This window comes from Porites lutea, chromosome 7, assembly GCF_958299795.1.
Source record: "Porites lutea chromosome 7, jaPorLute2.1, whole genome shotgun sequence".
Lineage (NCBI taxonomy): Eukaryota > Metazoa > Cnidaria > Anthozoa > Scleractinia > Poritidae > Porites > Porites lutea.
In genome coordinates, this window is record NC_133207.1 from 33,360,915 (window position 1) to 33,378,378 (window position 17,464).

General features: G+C 38.9%; 3 protein-coding genes across 4 annotated transcripts in view; 1 reads left to right on the top strand and 2 right to left on the bottom strand.

The window, feature by feature from the left end:
- The first annotated feature begins 801 nt into the window (after window positions 1-801).
- On the top strand, window positions 802-5,925 carry LOC140942696 (calcium/calmodulin-dependent protein kinase type II alpha chain-like). Of its 2 annotated transcripts, none has more exons than XM_073391662.1 (3): window positions 802-1,163; window positions 2,989-3,373; window positions 4,449-5,925. In XM_073391662.1, exons 2-3 carry the CDS (start codon window positions 3,026-3,028, stop codon window positions 4,962-4,964), a joined length of 864 nt encoding a protein of 287 aa, XP_073247763.1. In that variant the 5' UTR covers window positions 802-1,163; window positions 2,989-3,025; the 3' UTR covers window positions 4,965-5,925. The 2 variants fall into 2 exon arrangements, with proteins under 2 accessions (XP_073247763.1, XP_073247762.1); XM_073391661.1 differs by lacking the exon at window positions 802-1,163 and adding an exon at window positions 1,971-2,299.
- A 122-nt stretch (window positions 5,926-6,047) lies between these two features.
- Window positions 6,048-13,789, bottom strand: LOC140942695 (acyl-CoA dehydrogenase family member 11-like). The gene is made up of 9 exons (XM_073391660.1): window positions 13,636-13,789; window positions 10,451-10,550; window positions 9,870-9,995; window positions 9,135-9,296; window positions 8,740-8,851; window positions 8,155-8,207; window positions 7,523-7,649; window positions 7,055-7,191; window positions 6,048-6,247 (listed from the first exon to the last, which is right to left on the bottom strand). The coding sequence occupies exons 1-9, from the start codon at window positions 13,737-13,739 to the stop codon at window positions 6,131-6,133; spliced, it is 1,038 nt and encodes a 345-aa protein (XP_073247761.1). The 5' UTR covers window positions 13,740-13,789; the 3' UTR covers window positions 6,048-6,130.
- A 3,452-nt stretch (window positions 13,790-17,241) lies between these two features.
- LOC140944818 (uncharacterized) overlaps window positions 17,242-17,464 on the bottom strand; it is a 1,482-nt gene continuing 1,259 nt past the window's right edge. Inside the window, exon 1 of the mRNA XM_073393922.1 lies at window positions 17,242-17,464. This exon is cut by the window's right edge and continues 1,259 nt beyond it. Within this exon, the coding sequence (XP_073250023.1) occupies window positions 17,242-17,464 (223 nt within the window).

Here is a 17,464-nt window from a genome sequence, read left to right on the forward strand (position 1 = left end):
CAACCGACTTCCTCTTTTCCTTTCTCTTTTTTTCAGACCACTCTCAGCTCTGTCTCCCTTTTTCGACGACACTTGTAAAGACGACGTGTCACAGCGGGACGAATTAATTGTTTGTAGAAAAGGAAGGAACAAAACAGTACAAACATAAACCGTCAAAATAATTAATATATGGTTTTATAAAAAGAGTGAAGAAATATCAAACTCCACGAACTGATTAATAATCATGAATTTTTTTTTGCGGCAACAACGCCACTTTGTTCTGATCATGAATCTCACATCTGACTTACTAAAAGTTAGGTAAACTGAAAAAGCTACGATCACGTTTGATTTTTTAGCTGAACCGAGTTTTGAGAGCGAAGCAGTCGTATAAAAATAAAAATTGGGCTTTTGAGATTTAGACTTGAGCTGATTAGCGTGCATTGTACTACGTGGGTTTAAGACTTTTTACCTGAAATTATTCATTTGATAGTCAGTCAGACTGATCGAAATAGCGTGCAGTGCCGAGCCAATTCAAGAACACGGTTGTCCACCCTAAACATGGACCAATTAAAATAGCCCTCAAGGCACTTGGGCAGACTGATTTTGAGTCGGCCTTTGGAGTCCACTTTGTTCTTTGTGTTTTACTGTAGCCGCTATCCAGGATATTTTATTTGTTGTTTCAAGTTGTTATTAGTTGTTATCGGGGGAAAAAAAATATTAGAATTTAATGCCGGCTCGAAGAATCCAGAGGAATCAATGGGGTTCCGAGTTTGGTTGCTGAAACGGGAAACAATAGTGTCATATTGTCTGTTAACATGATTATTTTTCAGTGCGGTTAACGTTGGCGACAGAACCACGTCACGGCTTGATCGTTCTGTATTAACAATAATTATTTCCTGTGGGGCGCAAACCGCCAAACGATAACATATCGTATTAGCAACCCACAATATTGGTGTGTTAACCGCGAAGGCACCACATTGCCGCTCAAACATTTCGAAGAATTTCAATCTTGAGAAACTGGGGGGTCGTGAAACACAGGATTGGAGTCTTAACTATAAATGGGAAAAGGTGCGAATTAGCGTGTTGATCTTCAAACACGTTGATAACAGTTTCATCCTTGACTGGTATCTTGACTTTGGAATAGTGCTTACATTGGCTCAAATTAGCTGCGTATTTCTTTTGAGGTAAGTCTGTGTTGATTGTCATTATCTCTTAAGCAGAACTGCTCACTCTTTTCATAATAAGTAAGAAAAGTTTTATTGTGACTTATGGACAAACCTGAATAAAAAATTGTGTCAGTCTATTTTTACAACGTGATCATCAGTGAAGGGCACAAAGGGCAATTATCGCCAAATATTTATTTTTCAACTTAGTGATGCAATTTTCGATTTATATTGTGCTGGTAGTAAACAATTGAATTTCAAGACAAGTATAGAACCAACTACGCGAATGTCAAGCGACGCGAACGACTTTGTAAAAGACTAAAAATCATGCCAGAGAGAAACCTCTGCTCGTAAGGCGGGGCAGAGCGAAGCTGACAGACTACAACTTTTAATTAAATTACATAAGCAGTTTTGCAGAAAGCTTCAAGAACGACTCCAAAAAAAGACCAATTAGATCGGCAGTGATTTCAAGTTCAAAAATTTAATGTAACGTGCGGTTTTGCATTCACTGCAGTAAGGTATCACTGTATGCGAGATATACCGGTAATGTACTTTAATCTTATCCACATGTTGAAATCTGCAGGACAAGCACTTTTCATTAAGATATGATATTTTTAGGTGTAAATTTAGATATCTCTGTGATAAAGATGAAAATTAAGGCTGTTTTTTTTTCAGTATAAGTGTTCTGAAGTGCTGACAAGCACAGCTAAGGAAATTGTCTGGCGTTATCATGCAATAAATTTAAACCTTTCCTTACGTGTACCATTACAGCAATTTCTATTGGTTGTAAAACACTCATACAGACTATGTCAACCAATATATAAATAGATGGGTGATACGGACGACTGAGTCGAGACCGCCTTTCAACTTTTAACTTTTTAAAACTAGTACTTTCTGACTCAGAGATTGTTTTTATTCTGGACGGCAAGAGAAGGAGGACAGAAAAACTGTCTCACCATACCCGAAATCAAATTTTTTGAGTACACCAAAGCAAATAGCGAAAGTGTCAGAAACTTCGACACGTACATACTATTTTTGCTGGCACGGAGAAAAGAGAAACGTGACTAGTATTGAGTTACTCTTCAAACATTTGAACAAGATGGAAGGTTCTCAGCTCCAAGAGTATTCATGATGTCAACTAGGATTTTGGCATTATTGTAAGCTGATTTTCTTAATTAGTTTAGATGTGTTAACAATAGAAGTGGTAGAGATCAACTGAAAATCTGATACGAACAACAACAGGTTTCGTTTTTTCGAAGTGAAATATTGCCCTTATAAAATTTTTGATGAGTGAATTTAAAAGACCTTAAAAGTAATGAATTAGATATCAAAAGTTGAATAGACAAAAAGAGAGGCGAGTAGATGGACATGGAATCCTGACACGTGTGGCAAGCCGAAATATTTTTTGAAAAAAAAAGATGCTACCCGTTGTTTCAGTTTCGGAGTAGTCTTTTTCTAAAATTTCAAATAAAATTTAGCTTATAAGACCTTTTCCGGGTCCAACGCGGTTGACAACTAGCGGTATCCTCGTCCACGATTTTTACAGTTTATTTCATTATTATTAATAGATGGATAAATCATGGACGGCACTAAATGCCCTAAGGTTGGGTAGACAGATAGACTACTGGCCGGATGCCTGATATGGTAACTGAATTAAACTTAGTAGACAAGGGAGTAGACTCGCTTTCCAACCCGGCGATTGAGGGGGTCCGGTTTTACCTCCTTAACGATGGCTGGTGATCGGGCCTAACGAGGGAGAAGATCAAACAACTAATCAAATGAATAACAGGAAATCAATATAGCCGATTCAAGAGAAATAAAAGATAGAAATTCTTTTTTATTTCAGAAATTTGCCTGATTCCTTGAAGTACCACAGATTTAGTATGGAGAAAATTGAGAGGAACTTTAGTCAAGTTTTCGAATTGAGGGAGTTCATTGCACAAGGGAACTTTGCAAAAGTTTTCAAATGCGTGGAACGAAAGACAGGCTGCGTCTTTGCAGTGAAAGAATTCCAAGCCCATGATAACAATTATGATAAGAAGCAAATCGACAGTGAAGTTGATATATGGAGAACGTTAAATCATCATAACATTGTGTCAATGCATAATCGTTTCTATGATGACAGCACTGTATGGGTCGTTCTAGAATTTGTTAATGGAAAGACACTTTTTGATGAAATATTAAACCAGATCGACTTCACTGAAGAAGAAAGCAGACGAATCGTTCAACAGGTAAGTATCAGTGCAGGCTAGTGTCAGGTCGTAAGTAATATTTATATTTATACTTATTCAGCTTCGTCCCCCCCCCCCCTCAAAAAGCAAACAAAAAATAATAATAATAACATACATATACATGGCAGGGTCACCACAACAGATAAACCAATAGACTGCGAACAGTCTCTTATTTTTCTTTGGAAAGTTAGAGCGAGAGCGGCTATATGATAACATCGTGGTTTGCATATTGCGCTGGAAGCTAAGATCAAGGACTAGACGGATTTTAAGAGAAAAGTACTACATTATAGCAAGTCCATAGGACGTCGGCATAGTAATCCCTAAGGAGTCTCTTTAATACAAAGGTGGTAATTGTTGTCGTAATATTATCTGTATACTGCATAAACGCAAGTATGAACATGATTAAACAATGGGGAAAGCTTGACCATGAAACAAAAACCGGCGCTCGCGAGCTGATGGGGAACGATGAGACCTTTTCACCAGTTCCCCGCTGAAGATACTCCGCTCGCATCTGAGCTTTGTCGCATTTTTTTGTGAGGAGCTGGTGACGACTATACTACCAAACTGAAATGCATTTAGGTAAACCTTTTTATGGTTGCAAAACTTAAGCAAAAAGACGGAAATACATTTTATAGCATTTAGTAAAAACAGCCTGACGTTTTACTTTTTTCAAAGTAAATCAGTAGCTCACTTTTCTTGTAGGGATATTACATATTCAGCGATCAGGTTCAATGCGCTTTCAGCGTGAGTCATTTGTTGCTTTTCTCCTTTCCTTGCAGTTGATTTTTGCTGCGAGGCTTTCTCACGGGCTTATTCCGCCCTTCAGACTTAATTTTCGACGAAGTTCTTATAATTCTTATCCGATTACGCTTGGCAGACTAAATCTGGCTTGATGGTTTGATTCCTCCTTAGACCTTCAAATTTCTTCGTTCCGCTTCTCAAATTGGGGACATTGTAAACATTCCCTCCCAGAGCGTTTTAGAATTCCCCCTATATCTTTGCGTAATATTCATTTGTTCAGGCTTTGAACTTTTTGAAACGGATTGTAACCATTTTCATGTAATTCATCTTTCAGATAATTGAAGCACTCGACTACCTCCATCGAAGGAAGATTATTCATCGGGATATCAAAGCAGACAACATTCTTATACAAAACGCTAATGGTAAAACCACCGTCAAGCTGACAGACTTCGGACTTGCGCGCCGCCTTCCTAAGGACTCTGACGCCATCAATTGTGATTTAGAAGGCGCACCATTGTATCTTGCACCTGAAACAATCCTAGCTGATCCTATTGGTACAGCGGTTGATATCTGGGCATGCGGAGTGATAATGTTCTTGTTACTTGTGGGGTACCCACCGTTTTGGCAAAATGATAATCAAAAGCTGATGTCGCTGATAGTAGAGGGACGCTATAACATGGCTGCGCGTTATTGGGATCAAGTATCCGATGACGCCACAGATCTTGTTAAGAGAATGCTTGTAGTTCACCCACACAAGCGAGTCACGGCTTTGAAAGCCCTAAATCATCCATGGATATCAGACTTCGATGAATCCGAGAAAGACAAAATAGAATATTGCACAAGGAATTAATTTCTTAATTTGTAACTCCTGGTCCTCACTAGCGACGTCATATAAGCATAAGCATTAGGAGCTCATGCGTTAGTGAGGACGGTCTTGACCAGGGCGGATCCGCCCTGGTCTTGAGATAAGTATAAGCCGGCATAAACATAAGAATATCAAAACCTTGCCTTTTTCTTATTCGCCCCGTGTAATGGAATCCAAGACAGTTTTGGATTCTGGATTACACGCCGTGGGTTCCGGATTCTAGTTACTAGATTCCGGACTTTGTCAGTGAAACTTGGATTTCGGATTCCAATCGTTAGTGGGATTCTGGATTTCTTGAACACTATATTCCGGATCCAAGTCCCAGGGTTCCGGATTCCACAGGCAAAAATTTCCTAGATACCGGAATTCGGATTCCCATATATGGATGATTCTTACGCTTACGTCACGCTGTCCTCACCAGTGCATAAGCGTCTTATGCTCTTTATTATTTCTATACTTGCGTTACGCTTACTCTTATGCTTATGATTATGCTTGTCTGCTTCCGTCGCTAGAGAGGACCGGCCTTTACTTCAGTACTAGTGATGACAGAAGATTTGATATTGTTGAAATACCCTTAAAACCTTACAAGCCTACATTCAGTCGTCAAGAAAATATATACGATTGAAACACGTACAGCTTATTCATATATTGATACACTAAAATTTCAGCTATACAATGTAATCGTCGCAACAATTGAACAACATTTACGAAGACTTCCTAACTTAGAATTATGGATAAATAAAATGCATCTTTTGAACACAGCTTTCAGTGACTTGTTCGGGTATGAAAATGTGAAGAGCCAAGAGGGTAATGAATTCACAGTTACTCTCACCGAGAATCGGCCGACAATACTTTGAATCACTAAAAAAAACTTAGCTGATTAATGAAAATTATCTGATTGCTATTAACTTGGTCGCTTTGAACCGTCGTGCATACGTAGTAATCTCCGTCCTTTGTTTCCTTGCTGAGATCAGGATCACTTCATAACTTTGGCTTTGGTTTTAGTGTTCTCTGTGTTAGTCTCCATGGAAATCAGCAGCATAAATCATAAAAATGAGGAATTTTAGAGAAGTTTGTTTTACGCTTAGCCAGGGTGTAATAAGAGGCTTGCCTTCGGTGTATGATACACGAACCATCCCACCTGACGGATCTTATTTAACTCCTACGAAACTGCAGGCGTAGTCTGCCAGTGGTTCAAGCATATTAGCTATACTCTCGACAGGGAAAGGGAATGGAACGGGGCTATCCGTAAGCTGGGCTAGCACGGTCTGAAAAAGTAAGGAAATGATAGAGAATTTTAACACTTTGTGGATGTATTATATTAAGCAGTTACAGAGTACTTCAAGGAACACAGTCAGCTTTGGGTCTGCACTGATGACCTCGACAGTAGTTTTTGCCAGATTAAAAAAGCGTGTACCTCATTCGCATGTGCATCAGCTGACTGTGTCCCTTTAATACGGCATTCCCCCCACCCTACCCCACGCCAGTGCCATTTGTGCATGGGTAATGTACGTGTGGTGCAAGATTTTATGAGTAAGGGCGCTTGCCATAAGTTAGATTAATTGGACAGGTAGTCTCAACCTCGTCCGCAGGGCTTTTCCCTTAAAAATGGAAAAGCCCTGGGCACCGGGTTGAGGTAGTCCAGTCCAGTCGTAAAGAGAATTTTACCACAAATCAGAACTTTTCCGCCAGATCAGTCTATTCCTAAATATCATATATCATGGAAGTGATAGATTTTGGGGGCGAAAACTCTCAAGAAAAGCCATTTCATTTACAAAATGACCGGCGGTTTGGCCGGCCAGTCCTGACTTTTGGAAAGGGCTCTAAGAAAACAGCGCAGCTAAAGGGCAAGTGTCGCGGATGGAAACGTGTTAAGTCGACACTATGAGACTCAACGTCAGGTCACAAAAAAGAACCTTGAGGTACCACTTTTCACTTCACAGCTGTTTACAAATCCCAAGAGTGAAAGAGTGGAATGAAGGGTTGCCTCAAGTTGCAGTAAGCATCTCTTGCGGATCCCCTATTCTAAAGAAAACATCTGTTTCCTCTATTTGTTTTTTCGTTCTTACACCTACCTGGATATTTACGATGACACGGAAAAATGTCAACCCCAGGAAAAATGTCCAGTCTGGCAGCGGAAGTGTTTCACCAGAAAGCTGACAGTACAGCGAGAGTAGTGACTCTTCACTGGGAATTCCTTCTGAGTAGTAGCCTGGGATAAAGTAAAAAACTACTGCGTTTTGCACTTCATAGAATATAGTTGGTTGAACAAACAACGTTAGCGGAGTGATTTTTATATATATAATTAGTTTACTGCCTTGTGTATAAATGATATCAGTTAAAAATCCTAGGATCTCCTCGTCGACTAAGCTTCTGTGCGTTCTGACGTCATTTCGTCAGGTGAAAAAGGTTAGTTCTAACATTTTTAATGTGACCAGGGCAAAGATTTTTGAAAAGAGGCACAAAGGTCTGGGATAACAAAGGTCGCACTGAGACAGCATTGCCTTGTTAAGTCCAAAATTCAAATCAGCGAGGACACCTACCTACTTTTCCTGTAGGTAAGACTTCCAATTCAGCGGGAAAGTGAAACGGAAAACAAAAATAGGCCAGGTCCTCATATGGATGCCCCCAACAAGCTGCTTCCCAGTCTATGACGGCCAGAATCTGGGGCTTAAACGAGAAGGAAAATACTCAAAACTCACTCTACACACCTAGCTTGCAATAAACTAGCGGGGACTTAAGCGCGTTGGTAAGTGGAGCCGCGAGAACAATGTTCTTGAATCTAGAGAATCAAAACAGCCTCTTAGGAATGAGTGCATGTATGTACATGTAGGGATGACACGTAACGTTGATGACGGCGTAAAGTAGCGATAGGTATTTTCTTTTGCAACTTTACTTTAACTTATTCATTTCTTAATTTGCTCCGGAGGAAAAAAACGTCTTTCAAGGTTAGTTATGGAAGAAACATTGAGTTTTTTTGTCCCAGAGTCCCTCAAGTCCCTCAGTTCGATCAACCCTTATTTTAAGGGATATCAGCGTCGTTTCTCCTTGCAGAGGAAAGGCAATATTTGGGGTATCAGGACTGCTCAGAAGGATAGACTACTCTTTTCTATCTCTTATCCCGCGTAATAGCTTATTAATCTGATTTGTATATAAAGATAAATCTTAAACCCACCTCGTCTTCCTTAAATATCATATTTGAAATTCTGTAATCGGCGTGGTAAATAACTGAAATCAAATAAACTATAACAATTAAGACTACCAGCTTCGACCATTTTTTTTCTCTGAAGAGACTGTTACCGTTTCAGGTCTCGCACCTTTTACGTAAATATAAAATTCTAAATTAACTTACACTTTTCACCAACTAGGAACTTTTCAACTGTCTTTCAAATCATGATAATTGTTTTAATGGCCTTCATTAGTTCCTTTATAGTTTTAGCTATAGTTTACTCAAGGAAAGCTATTACTGTAATGATTCCTTTTTTTGCACTTTCTCCATAATGTCGACGTGGAGGCCATCTTGACTGGAACCATCTACCACGCGCGCTGAAAGCTTTAAGAAGCAAACGGAGGAAACGAAACGGCGCTCATCTGATAGGTGAGAATATTCTCACGACATTGCAACGTCTATAGACTCAACATCATCAGCGCACGTTGACGAGGGAGGGTTACATCAAACCAAGATTTATCATTTTAAATCTGATTTCAATTCTTTAAATGATTTTATTAAGTATTTAATTCTTGATCATGTTTTACGTACCGGGTTTCCTGTTTTCCTTTGGCAAGTTATTTTTTAGCCATTCCATTAATTGATGAGCCTTTGGAACTGCCTTCCTTTCGGTTCGTTTGTATCCTTCGTAGAGCTTTTCGAGCTGGAAAAAGCAGTAGAAAAAATGACGTTTATTCTTGTTTTTATACCAGCCATGTCTACTAGCCATGCCCCCTACTTCTTTTTGAAACAAACCAAGAGAAGCTTGCTAACTTTTAAAAAACATTTCCGGTTTGGACATGAGAATATAAAGATCAACTGAGTTTTGCTGGTTTTCTCCGGCTAGTGACCGGTTGCTCCTATGTGATGCTATTGTTCTGTTTAGTATCGTTGGTTTTGTAAAAAGTATTTTTATTCTTTAAATTAAAACCTTTTTGATTATGTACCCTTGCTTGGAAGTAGTTCTCTTTGTCACCAAGTCCTTCCAGATGAAGTCCGTCTGTGTTCACAGTTTGAAGTTGTACCAAAGTTCTAATTGCAGCCTCAAAGATAGCCCTAGTTTGGTCAGCAGGGACGCCTGGAAGGTTGGCATCCGGGAACTGACGACCCTAAGGAAAAATCAGATTAATTTGCATGTTAGTTTGCCATGAGGCCGTTCTTTGTGTCCTTGTAAAACTTCGTATATAATTGAAAAACCGGAGACCTTACGATAACTCTTCCCTTGTACAAGTAAGGGTAAGTCACCCCATCCTCGGAGACCCAGGGGCAGAAAGTGGGGGCGAGGGAAAGTCTAAACGGGCGGAAAAATACGGCAGGAAGAAAAGTAAAGAACGGCGAGAAGAGCTCTTCTCGCCGTTCTTTACTTTTCTTCGAGTCATATTTTTCAGCCCGCTTAGACTTTCCCTCGCCCCCACAATCTGCCCCTGGGTCTCCGAGGATGAAGTCACCCGAGCTCGTAGGAGAAACGGCAATACCATACCGAATAGAAAGATAATGCTATTACCACAACTACATGGCGAGGTAGACAATAGGAACGTAAACACTAACTCTGAACGACTACACCGAGCTATTTTGAGAAAGAAGAGGGATATGTTCTTATCAATTATCATGGGCCAACGACCTCTTTTCAGATTTGGCGATATAATAATTGATAGTCGAAAGTCGAAAGTCGAAAGTTGTACCTTGATATATTCCATTACGTAAAATTCTTGGCCCATAACTGTCTTGTCTTCGCAGAATAGGTACATTTTAGGAACCGGAACAGAAGCACCACTGAGGGCAGACATGATTTTGTATTCCACATCAACCTGTTAAATTATAAAAAAATTACGATTTTAAATCCATTCTTTTTTGCCCGAGAAAAAGGCCACTATCGATTTGTTGTAATTATGCATTGGTAAATCTATTGGTATACAGGACACGTGTCACAATATGCCATTGATGATGACGTCATTTTCTACTAATACCAGAATCCTTCTGATTTGTGCAAATTAGGGCAACTCGTCGAAATTACTAATTGAAATATAAAATAAAAACGAAACGGCTTTTATTCGTAATAGGTCTCGGTTTATTATCTGCTTATTACGTGAATTACATTAAATAATGCTCGGACTTGGTACTTTTTACACTGTATCACTGTGAGTTATGAAATGAACCGCTTTTTTCCGTCCTTTATGGAGTACCTCACTCCCTGACTAATCAACTTCGCCCGTCTTCCAACTAGAAATGTGATTTGAGAACTTGACACAGCAACTCAACTGACCTTGTGGTATCCAACATACATTTCAACTGGTGATTTATGCCTCAACACGAATTCTTTGCCATTCTTTCGAAGAAGAAAGGTAGGATTTGAAGTTCCAGCACTGCAAGGAGATAATCAACAAGGATTCATAACAAAGTTCAGTTTGAACGATATGGATTTTAACAATGAGTGTCCACTTTAACCAGGAGCCCAGTTGTTAATCAGATCAGTTTAAACGCAAGCATTGCAAAAACAAAGGCTTTCGATATTGTGGATGACAGTATCCTGTTCGCCAAGTTATCTTCCGTGGGATGTAACTCCTAATGCTGTTCAGTGGTTTCAATTCTACCTGAATCATAGGAAGCAGTGCACCTAGTCTGCGCACCAAGTCCATGCTTATTGACAGCGATCGCAAATTGCGTGCTTCCACCGTTATATCTCTCTAAGTATATGTCAAAGAAGTTGAGGGCGTTGGGTGTTTCTTTGTCCTCAAATTTTACCTAGACGGAGCATATTGAATATATTTCCACAAAGATAAATCAACGCTTAGGACTTAAACGGAGAAATAAGAGTTTGCTTCCACGCAGTGCATGTATTCTTTTCTTTAACAGTCTCATTCTCCCGGTGTTTGATTATGCCGTCAATGTTTGGGGGGATAAGGGCAATGCTGTTCTCATGAACAATTTACCACTCCTGCAGAACAAGGCTGCCAAAACTATATTAGACCGCCCTTTTCATTCATCTGCCACCGACGCGCTTGAAGCCCTTGGTTGGTTAACCTTGGAGAAACGCAGACTTTTTCATCGTTGGCTTTACGTTTATAAATGTGTTAATGAGATCTCAGCGCACAGTATGGATCTGTTAGCAAATAACAACAACAACAACAACAATAAGCTTTATTTGCATGACCATAACAAAGTATTACAGTATTGCAAAAGCTACTTGAAATTACTCATTGATTCCTTGTAAATTAAATATTTAAAATAATTTGAAACTTATTAATCATTGTTTATTTCTGACCATCAGTAGGATTAATTATTCCGGAGATAAGCTAAGTTTGTCTCTCAATTCAAAGCAAGTTGATATAAATGAAATTAATTGGTAATAAAGATGTACACGGCTACGATACACAACACAAAGATAACTTGAGACTGCCCCTTGTAAGAAGAAACTAGGGAAAACAAAGGACCCATTATAAAGCTGTTAAAGACTGAAACAGTCTAGATCTGTGCTTAAAAGCTTAACCTCGAGTATTTTAAACGTAATTTTTATAGTTATTTTCAGTGTTGTTAAACTCTGAACAGTTTTATATCTTCTAAGAAAATCAAATGACTTTCTGACTATCTAGCGCTAATTTTATAATATTTTTAATTGTTCTTTGTGATCATTTAGGTTTTTAGTGAGGGAAGTTTTTTTGAGGCTTTTTATCGTTTTACGCTTCTTTTTATCTTTTTATCTTTTCTATTTTCAGGAGCTCTCCGAAAATCACCCTGTTGAGAGAGCCTCCTGGTTAAAAATTATTATTATTATTATTATTATTATTATTATTATTATTAAACAAGTGGCACCTTACGATCCTTAGGCCAGGGTCAAACGCCGCACTTTACATGAGCCGAACCTTATGCAACTCCATTCCACCACTTCCCCTCCTCCATGTTTTTACAGGCCGTCTCTTCGCGATTTTTCGCTCCCCTTCTCTCAATTCAAAGCCTGTTTACTGGCTACAAATGACCAATTTATGGCTTTTCCTCATTAGTAATAGATTTGGCTCATGCATGTGAAGTAGTGAGTGCCTCAGATGACGACTTGGGCTCATGATGATCTTTCTGTTTTAGGTCATTCAAATAAGGCTCCGTTAGAGATATGAATAAGATAAATTATCAAACAAATTTCATCAGGGAGCACTACCTTTTCATTGGCAGAGAGCCCACCATATGACCTGCAAATAACTGCCTACAAATAATGGTCTGCTCATGCGCAATGTCGTCCAACTGTGTTTGCCGAAGTTTGCCGACTACAAATAATATTCTGCTCATGCGCAAATGAAAGCACGCTTTTCTCCTTCTTGCGATCGCTCTGGCGTGAAAATGGCAGTTTCCCGAGGATATTTATAAAAGAACAAACTCGGTGACTGAAGGATAAAACAGTTATTGAATTCGGTAATCGCAAAATATCGTGATTTGTCAGTGTCTCCCATATCAATTATTTGCCTCAGCCGATCCAGTGCTCGCCACTGACAAATCACGATATTTTGCTCAACCTCGTGCAATAATTGTTAAATGCCTTGCTTGCAACGGATGGCAAGGAATAGCAAGGGAGGGATGCCTGCAACAAGGAAAAGTTGAAAAAGTTGGCCCCGCTTTTTTAAGTTTCAATCCATGTCCATCCCTTGTCATCAGTTGCAACAGACTGACAGAAGACGTTTTAATACCTGAATATAATTTTTTAATATCAAAACAGGACTACTCTTTTGGAATTCAATTGATATGAAGTAAAGTTTTAGCTTTTAAAAAGGTAACAAATAGCGTGACATTGCCTGTTTCTAATCAAATATCGTACGAAACCGTTCTTTGTGTCGTCACTCATGACCCTTCCCCACAATTTCGTGACCACACGGAGCCTTGAGCAAACATTGCGGAGGAACAAAAGTGGGAAAGTCAAATCAAATAATCAGCAAAAAGAAAACAGTTCTGATCTAATTTTTCTTAGTAGTAAGTACCACGAAAAATAAATTTATGGGCAACATTCTATTGTTTTGTAACGAATGTGGATATGAGCCGAGGGTGAACTTTATAAGGTTGAATTTAAGCTAAATCTTTAAATCCGGCAACTAGAAAATCTGTTAATGAAAATGGGCAACCACGAGGTAATAAAATACGTTAATGGTTTTTGTTTTTGAGGGCTTTGTTCAAAGACCAAACCGTAGTGCACAATTGAATGAGGACGATTTATTCAACAAAGGTCACCGCCAAACAGATAATTTTTATGCATACTAATGTAATTTAAAGAAAGTAATTTTCGAACGGTGAGCATGATGAGAAACATTTGCCGAAAAATTTTGATCAGGGATACTTAAGAATGTATTCTGATTATATGCAAAATACAATTGGAAGTTTAAACCATGCGACTCGCACAAAAAAAAGACATAATCTCTCGAAATCTCGTATATCAAGCGTCTCATGCGTCTTTCAATCGATCGGTCTCACCTGAACTTGAAGACTTTTAGTTCTCCTTCTTCAGGCGGGAAGTCCGCCAAGTTTTCTCTCAGATATCCGTGCAGCTTTGAGCTGTCAAAAGCGTGTTCTTCCATCGTGAACTCGTTTGAAACGTTAATTAACGATACAGGTATTTACATGCAGTCTCGCTGGGTATGTAATGAGGTGATCCTGCCTGCTCTACCTGTGACATTGCGTTACCCTCTATTGACGTCACAGCTTTCAGTGCATCTCCTGCACACAAGGCATCTACTGCCGACTCCGCGCTAGGGTTTCGCAATGAATGATTTTCCAGTAATCGGAGACGTCTGTTTTGAGCAAAGGATTGTGGGATCGCCAGGGGGCAAACATTGCAAGTCGCTATAAAGAAATGTATGGCGTAGAGTTGTTTCTTCGTTAAAAAAAGTGATTTTGGACAAGGAATAACCTATTTTAGCGGTAATTTTGGGAGGAGAGGAGGTGATCGATGTTTGAGCGTGGAAATTGTAAGTTATTATCGGCTTAATGTAATAAAATCTATCGATAAAGACTCTTTCTTGCGTAAGTTTGATTGTGAAATTTCCTTAATATACGTGAAGTAATGGCCTCGAAATAGTTAAAAATTTAGGTATAAATTTGAGGAGATTGATTCAATAAAACCTTTTCAGTTATAATTACGCGTGCCGAGATCATTTCTGTGTTAGTTACAAGTGATATAACATTACTATGGCCGATGGAATTCTACACCCACAAAGGACAGAAGTTGTTGTACGAGGGGATGGAAATTGTTTCTACCGAGCGATTGCCCTATGGAGGGATGAAACAAGTGACAGAAAACACGGGGAAATTCGAAGCTTGTGTAACTCCCTTATTCAGAAATATCCGCAGGTATTTCAGCCATTGCTGTTTGCATCACGTTCAGTGGAGGAACATGTTAAGAAAAGTAAACTTGCTGGGTCTTGGGCAGAAACTGTTGACATCTTTAGTTGTGCAACACTGCTCAAGAGAACTATTAGCACATTTTCGACTAAAGAAAAAAAGTGGTTCACTTTTAACCCTCTCAAGATCACTAATTTTTCCTCTCCTATGGAAACAAAGAAAGGTTGTGGATGTCCCATTACTCTGAAATATTATGATGATTATGCCCAAGCAAACCACTTCAATCTCCTTCTTCCTCAAGGAAATTGTTGTAATGCTCCCCCCCCTGAAAATAAACCATCCTCAGTGGTAATAGATTTGGATAATATTGAACAATCGTATGCTTCAGCTGTCAAACAAAGTTCAAAAACATGTCCTCCAACCAAAGTATCCTCAACAACAACTAACACTATGAAGCAGTCCCCCCAAACTCAGCCCACTAAACAAACAAAAGGAAACTTATCAAGTACAGATACTGCAGCCAAAAAATCATCTTCATCTTGTAGTAGTATTGATTCTGCTAAACAGCCATCACAAGCTACTTATTTCAAACAAAGATCTCCAACATCGACTAAAGCCAATCATAAACAGCCAACCACAGCAAAGCAAACATCTGCAACTTTTGAAGCCACACAGCCATCACAACCCCAGAAAAACTTTGTTAAACAATCATTCCCAGCACCTACAAATGGAACAACTCCTAAAACCAATTTTGCAATGGAATCATCAGAAGACCCTGCTCCAAAGGCAAAAAATCCATCTCCAGCTACTAAAACTACCACAACTCAACCTAGCTCAACCTCCACTTCTTCAAAACAACCCCATGCCACTCCTAACTTTGACAACATGGATATAAAAGTCATCAAAGAGTTCATTTCAGCAAGGGGTGTTCAAGTTTCCAATTACCGCAAGCCCCAACTTATTGAGCTGGCTAAAGCAATTGCTAGTATGGACCTTCCCATTGATCCTGATTTTGAAAATTGTTCTATTGATGAATGCTTGATTAGACGCCTTACTTTACCTGCAGGACTTAAAATTCCAGATCCTTTTCAAATGTCATCCTTGTCTCATGACTTCTCACAGCTGCCTCCATTTGGACTGATGGACATTTTCAATCACTTGATAATGAGTAAAACTGATTACGACAAAGCTATGCTGTCCTCTTGGCGTTCATTTGAAGAATATAATTTATGTTTAAATGGCCATGTTCAAAGCCTTGGTGTAAAGACTGTGCAAGATCTTGATGGCAGTACTTATTTTGTGTTTGTGGCAGGGGTTATACCAACACAGAAAGAAAAAACACAAGAGGGTGAAAAGTATTATAGACTATGGTTTGTGCTTGATTCAAATGGTTCTGTGTACTCTGCATTCTGCAGATGTAAGGGTGGAGCTGATCAAGGATGCAGACACTTGGGTGCGACATTGTTTGAGCTTGATGATTTTCTTTCCAATCAAAGAAAAGTCTGTCACCTCTGTGTCTGCATATTGGAACCCAAAACCCACACCCAAGAACAAACCAGTACCTCTTTTAGAAATGAAAGTATCACATGGTCATGGAAAGAGAAACAAAAGAAAAGTAACAGCACAAGATGACTCTTGGATTGACTCTTTTGATCCCAGGCCAATGAAACACAGGAATGAAATAACTTTAAATGAAAAATTGGAATTTGCACAAAAACTAAGAAAAATTGATCCCTTTTCTGGGATTCTTGATTTCTTACCAGCTCCAATAACCTCTGATGACAATGATGACAGTCAGCAATCTGAATATAATATTTCACATCTGTCTATCATGTCCCAAGCTAAAAAGTATATTGAGGCAAATGTTGACAATACTTCAGAGTCAAACCTTTCTGATGTTGCTGAAGAATTTCTTAAAGTGCTGACCTTTTCAAACAGTGACAGAGAAAATATCAACAAATCCACTCAGGGTCAGCACCAAAGGAAAACATGGCATGAGATGAGGCATCTTTTAGTGACAGGAAAAACTATTAAAGCACTTTATACTCGACAAAATACTATAGAAAAAAATCCTCTAACTGATGTATCCCTCACTGTAAAAAATTTCATCACACAAAAAGAATATAAGGAAAATCAAAGATACCCTGATGCCATAGAGTATGGCATAAAAGAAGAAAGTAATGCAAAATTTTACTACTCTAAAGTTTGTGAGAAACAGCATAGTGCCTTTAAACTTGAAGAGCCTGGTCTTCTTTTAAGTACAGAATACTCATGGCTAGGTGCTAGCTTAGATGGCATTAGAAAATGTTCATGTTGTAATCCTGCTGTGGTGGAATTTAAATGCCCTTTTAATGGAAAAGACCTGGACCCCAAAAATGCTTTTCTGTTACCTAGTGTCGGTGGGGTAAAAGATAAAGATGGGAACTTCTCCCTTGATAATAACCACTTGCACTATTTTCAAGTTCAAACTTACATGGCAGTTTCAGGTTATAACACTTGTGAATTTGTGACTTACACCAGTAAGGGTATACATGTAGTAAAAGTTAATTTCAATGCTGATTTCTGGAAAACTGTTGTGACAAAAGTTAATAAGTTTTATTGTAAACAAATAGTTCCTTCCATTCTCCTGGAAGCATTTAAGAGCCTTAAACAGTAACAAGATAGGAATGTATACTAAGGATCAAGTCACAAAAATCAATAAAAGCAATAATCATTGGTCTGAATACATTATATGCATGTCTACTTTATGCTCCTTTTACATAAATTAGTTAAGGCAGCACAAACAAAAACAATTCTGTCCAACACTGGTTTCAACAAAAGAGGAATAACCCCTGAAAGGATTCTAAATTGCTTCAACTTAAGAATGTTTCTCTCAACATGAGTGCGCAGTGAGGCAACACGACGGGTGTGGGTTGTTCCCTTAGCTGTTAGTCGTGGTCCCCTACAGTAAGCTGGAGAAACA

Bases quoted from the DNA above. Each gene is read 5' to 3' on its own strand.
- LOC140942696 (XM_073391661.1), top strand. From the start codon at position 2,271: ATGATGTCAACTAGGATTTTGGCATTATT. The intron at 2,300-2,988 runs GTAAGCTGATTT...TTTTTATTTCAG, and splicing joins ACTAGGATTTTGGCATTATT to AAATTTGCCTGATTCCTTGA. The intron at 3,374-4,448 runs GTAAGTATCAGT...TTCATCTTTCAG, and splicing joins GCAGACGAATCGTTCAACAG to ATAATTGAAGCACTCGACTA.
- LOC140942695 (XM_073391660.1), bottom strand. From the start codon at position 13,739: ATGGAAGAACACGCTTTTGACAGCTCAAAGCTGCACGGATATCTGAGA. The intron at 9,996-10,450 runs GTCAGTTGAGTT...ATAATTTAACAG, and splicing joins TGTATGTTGGATACCACAAG to GTTGATGTGGAATACAAAAT. The intron at 8,208-8,739 runs GTACGTAAAACA...ATTTGATTTCAG, and splicing joins AAAGGAAAACAGGAAACCCG to TTATTTACCACGCCGATTAC.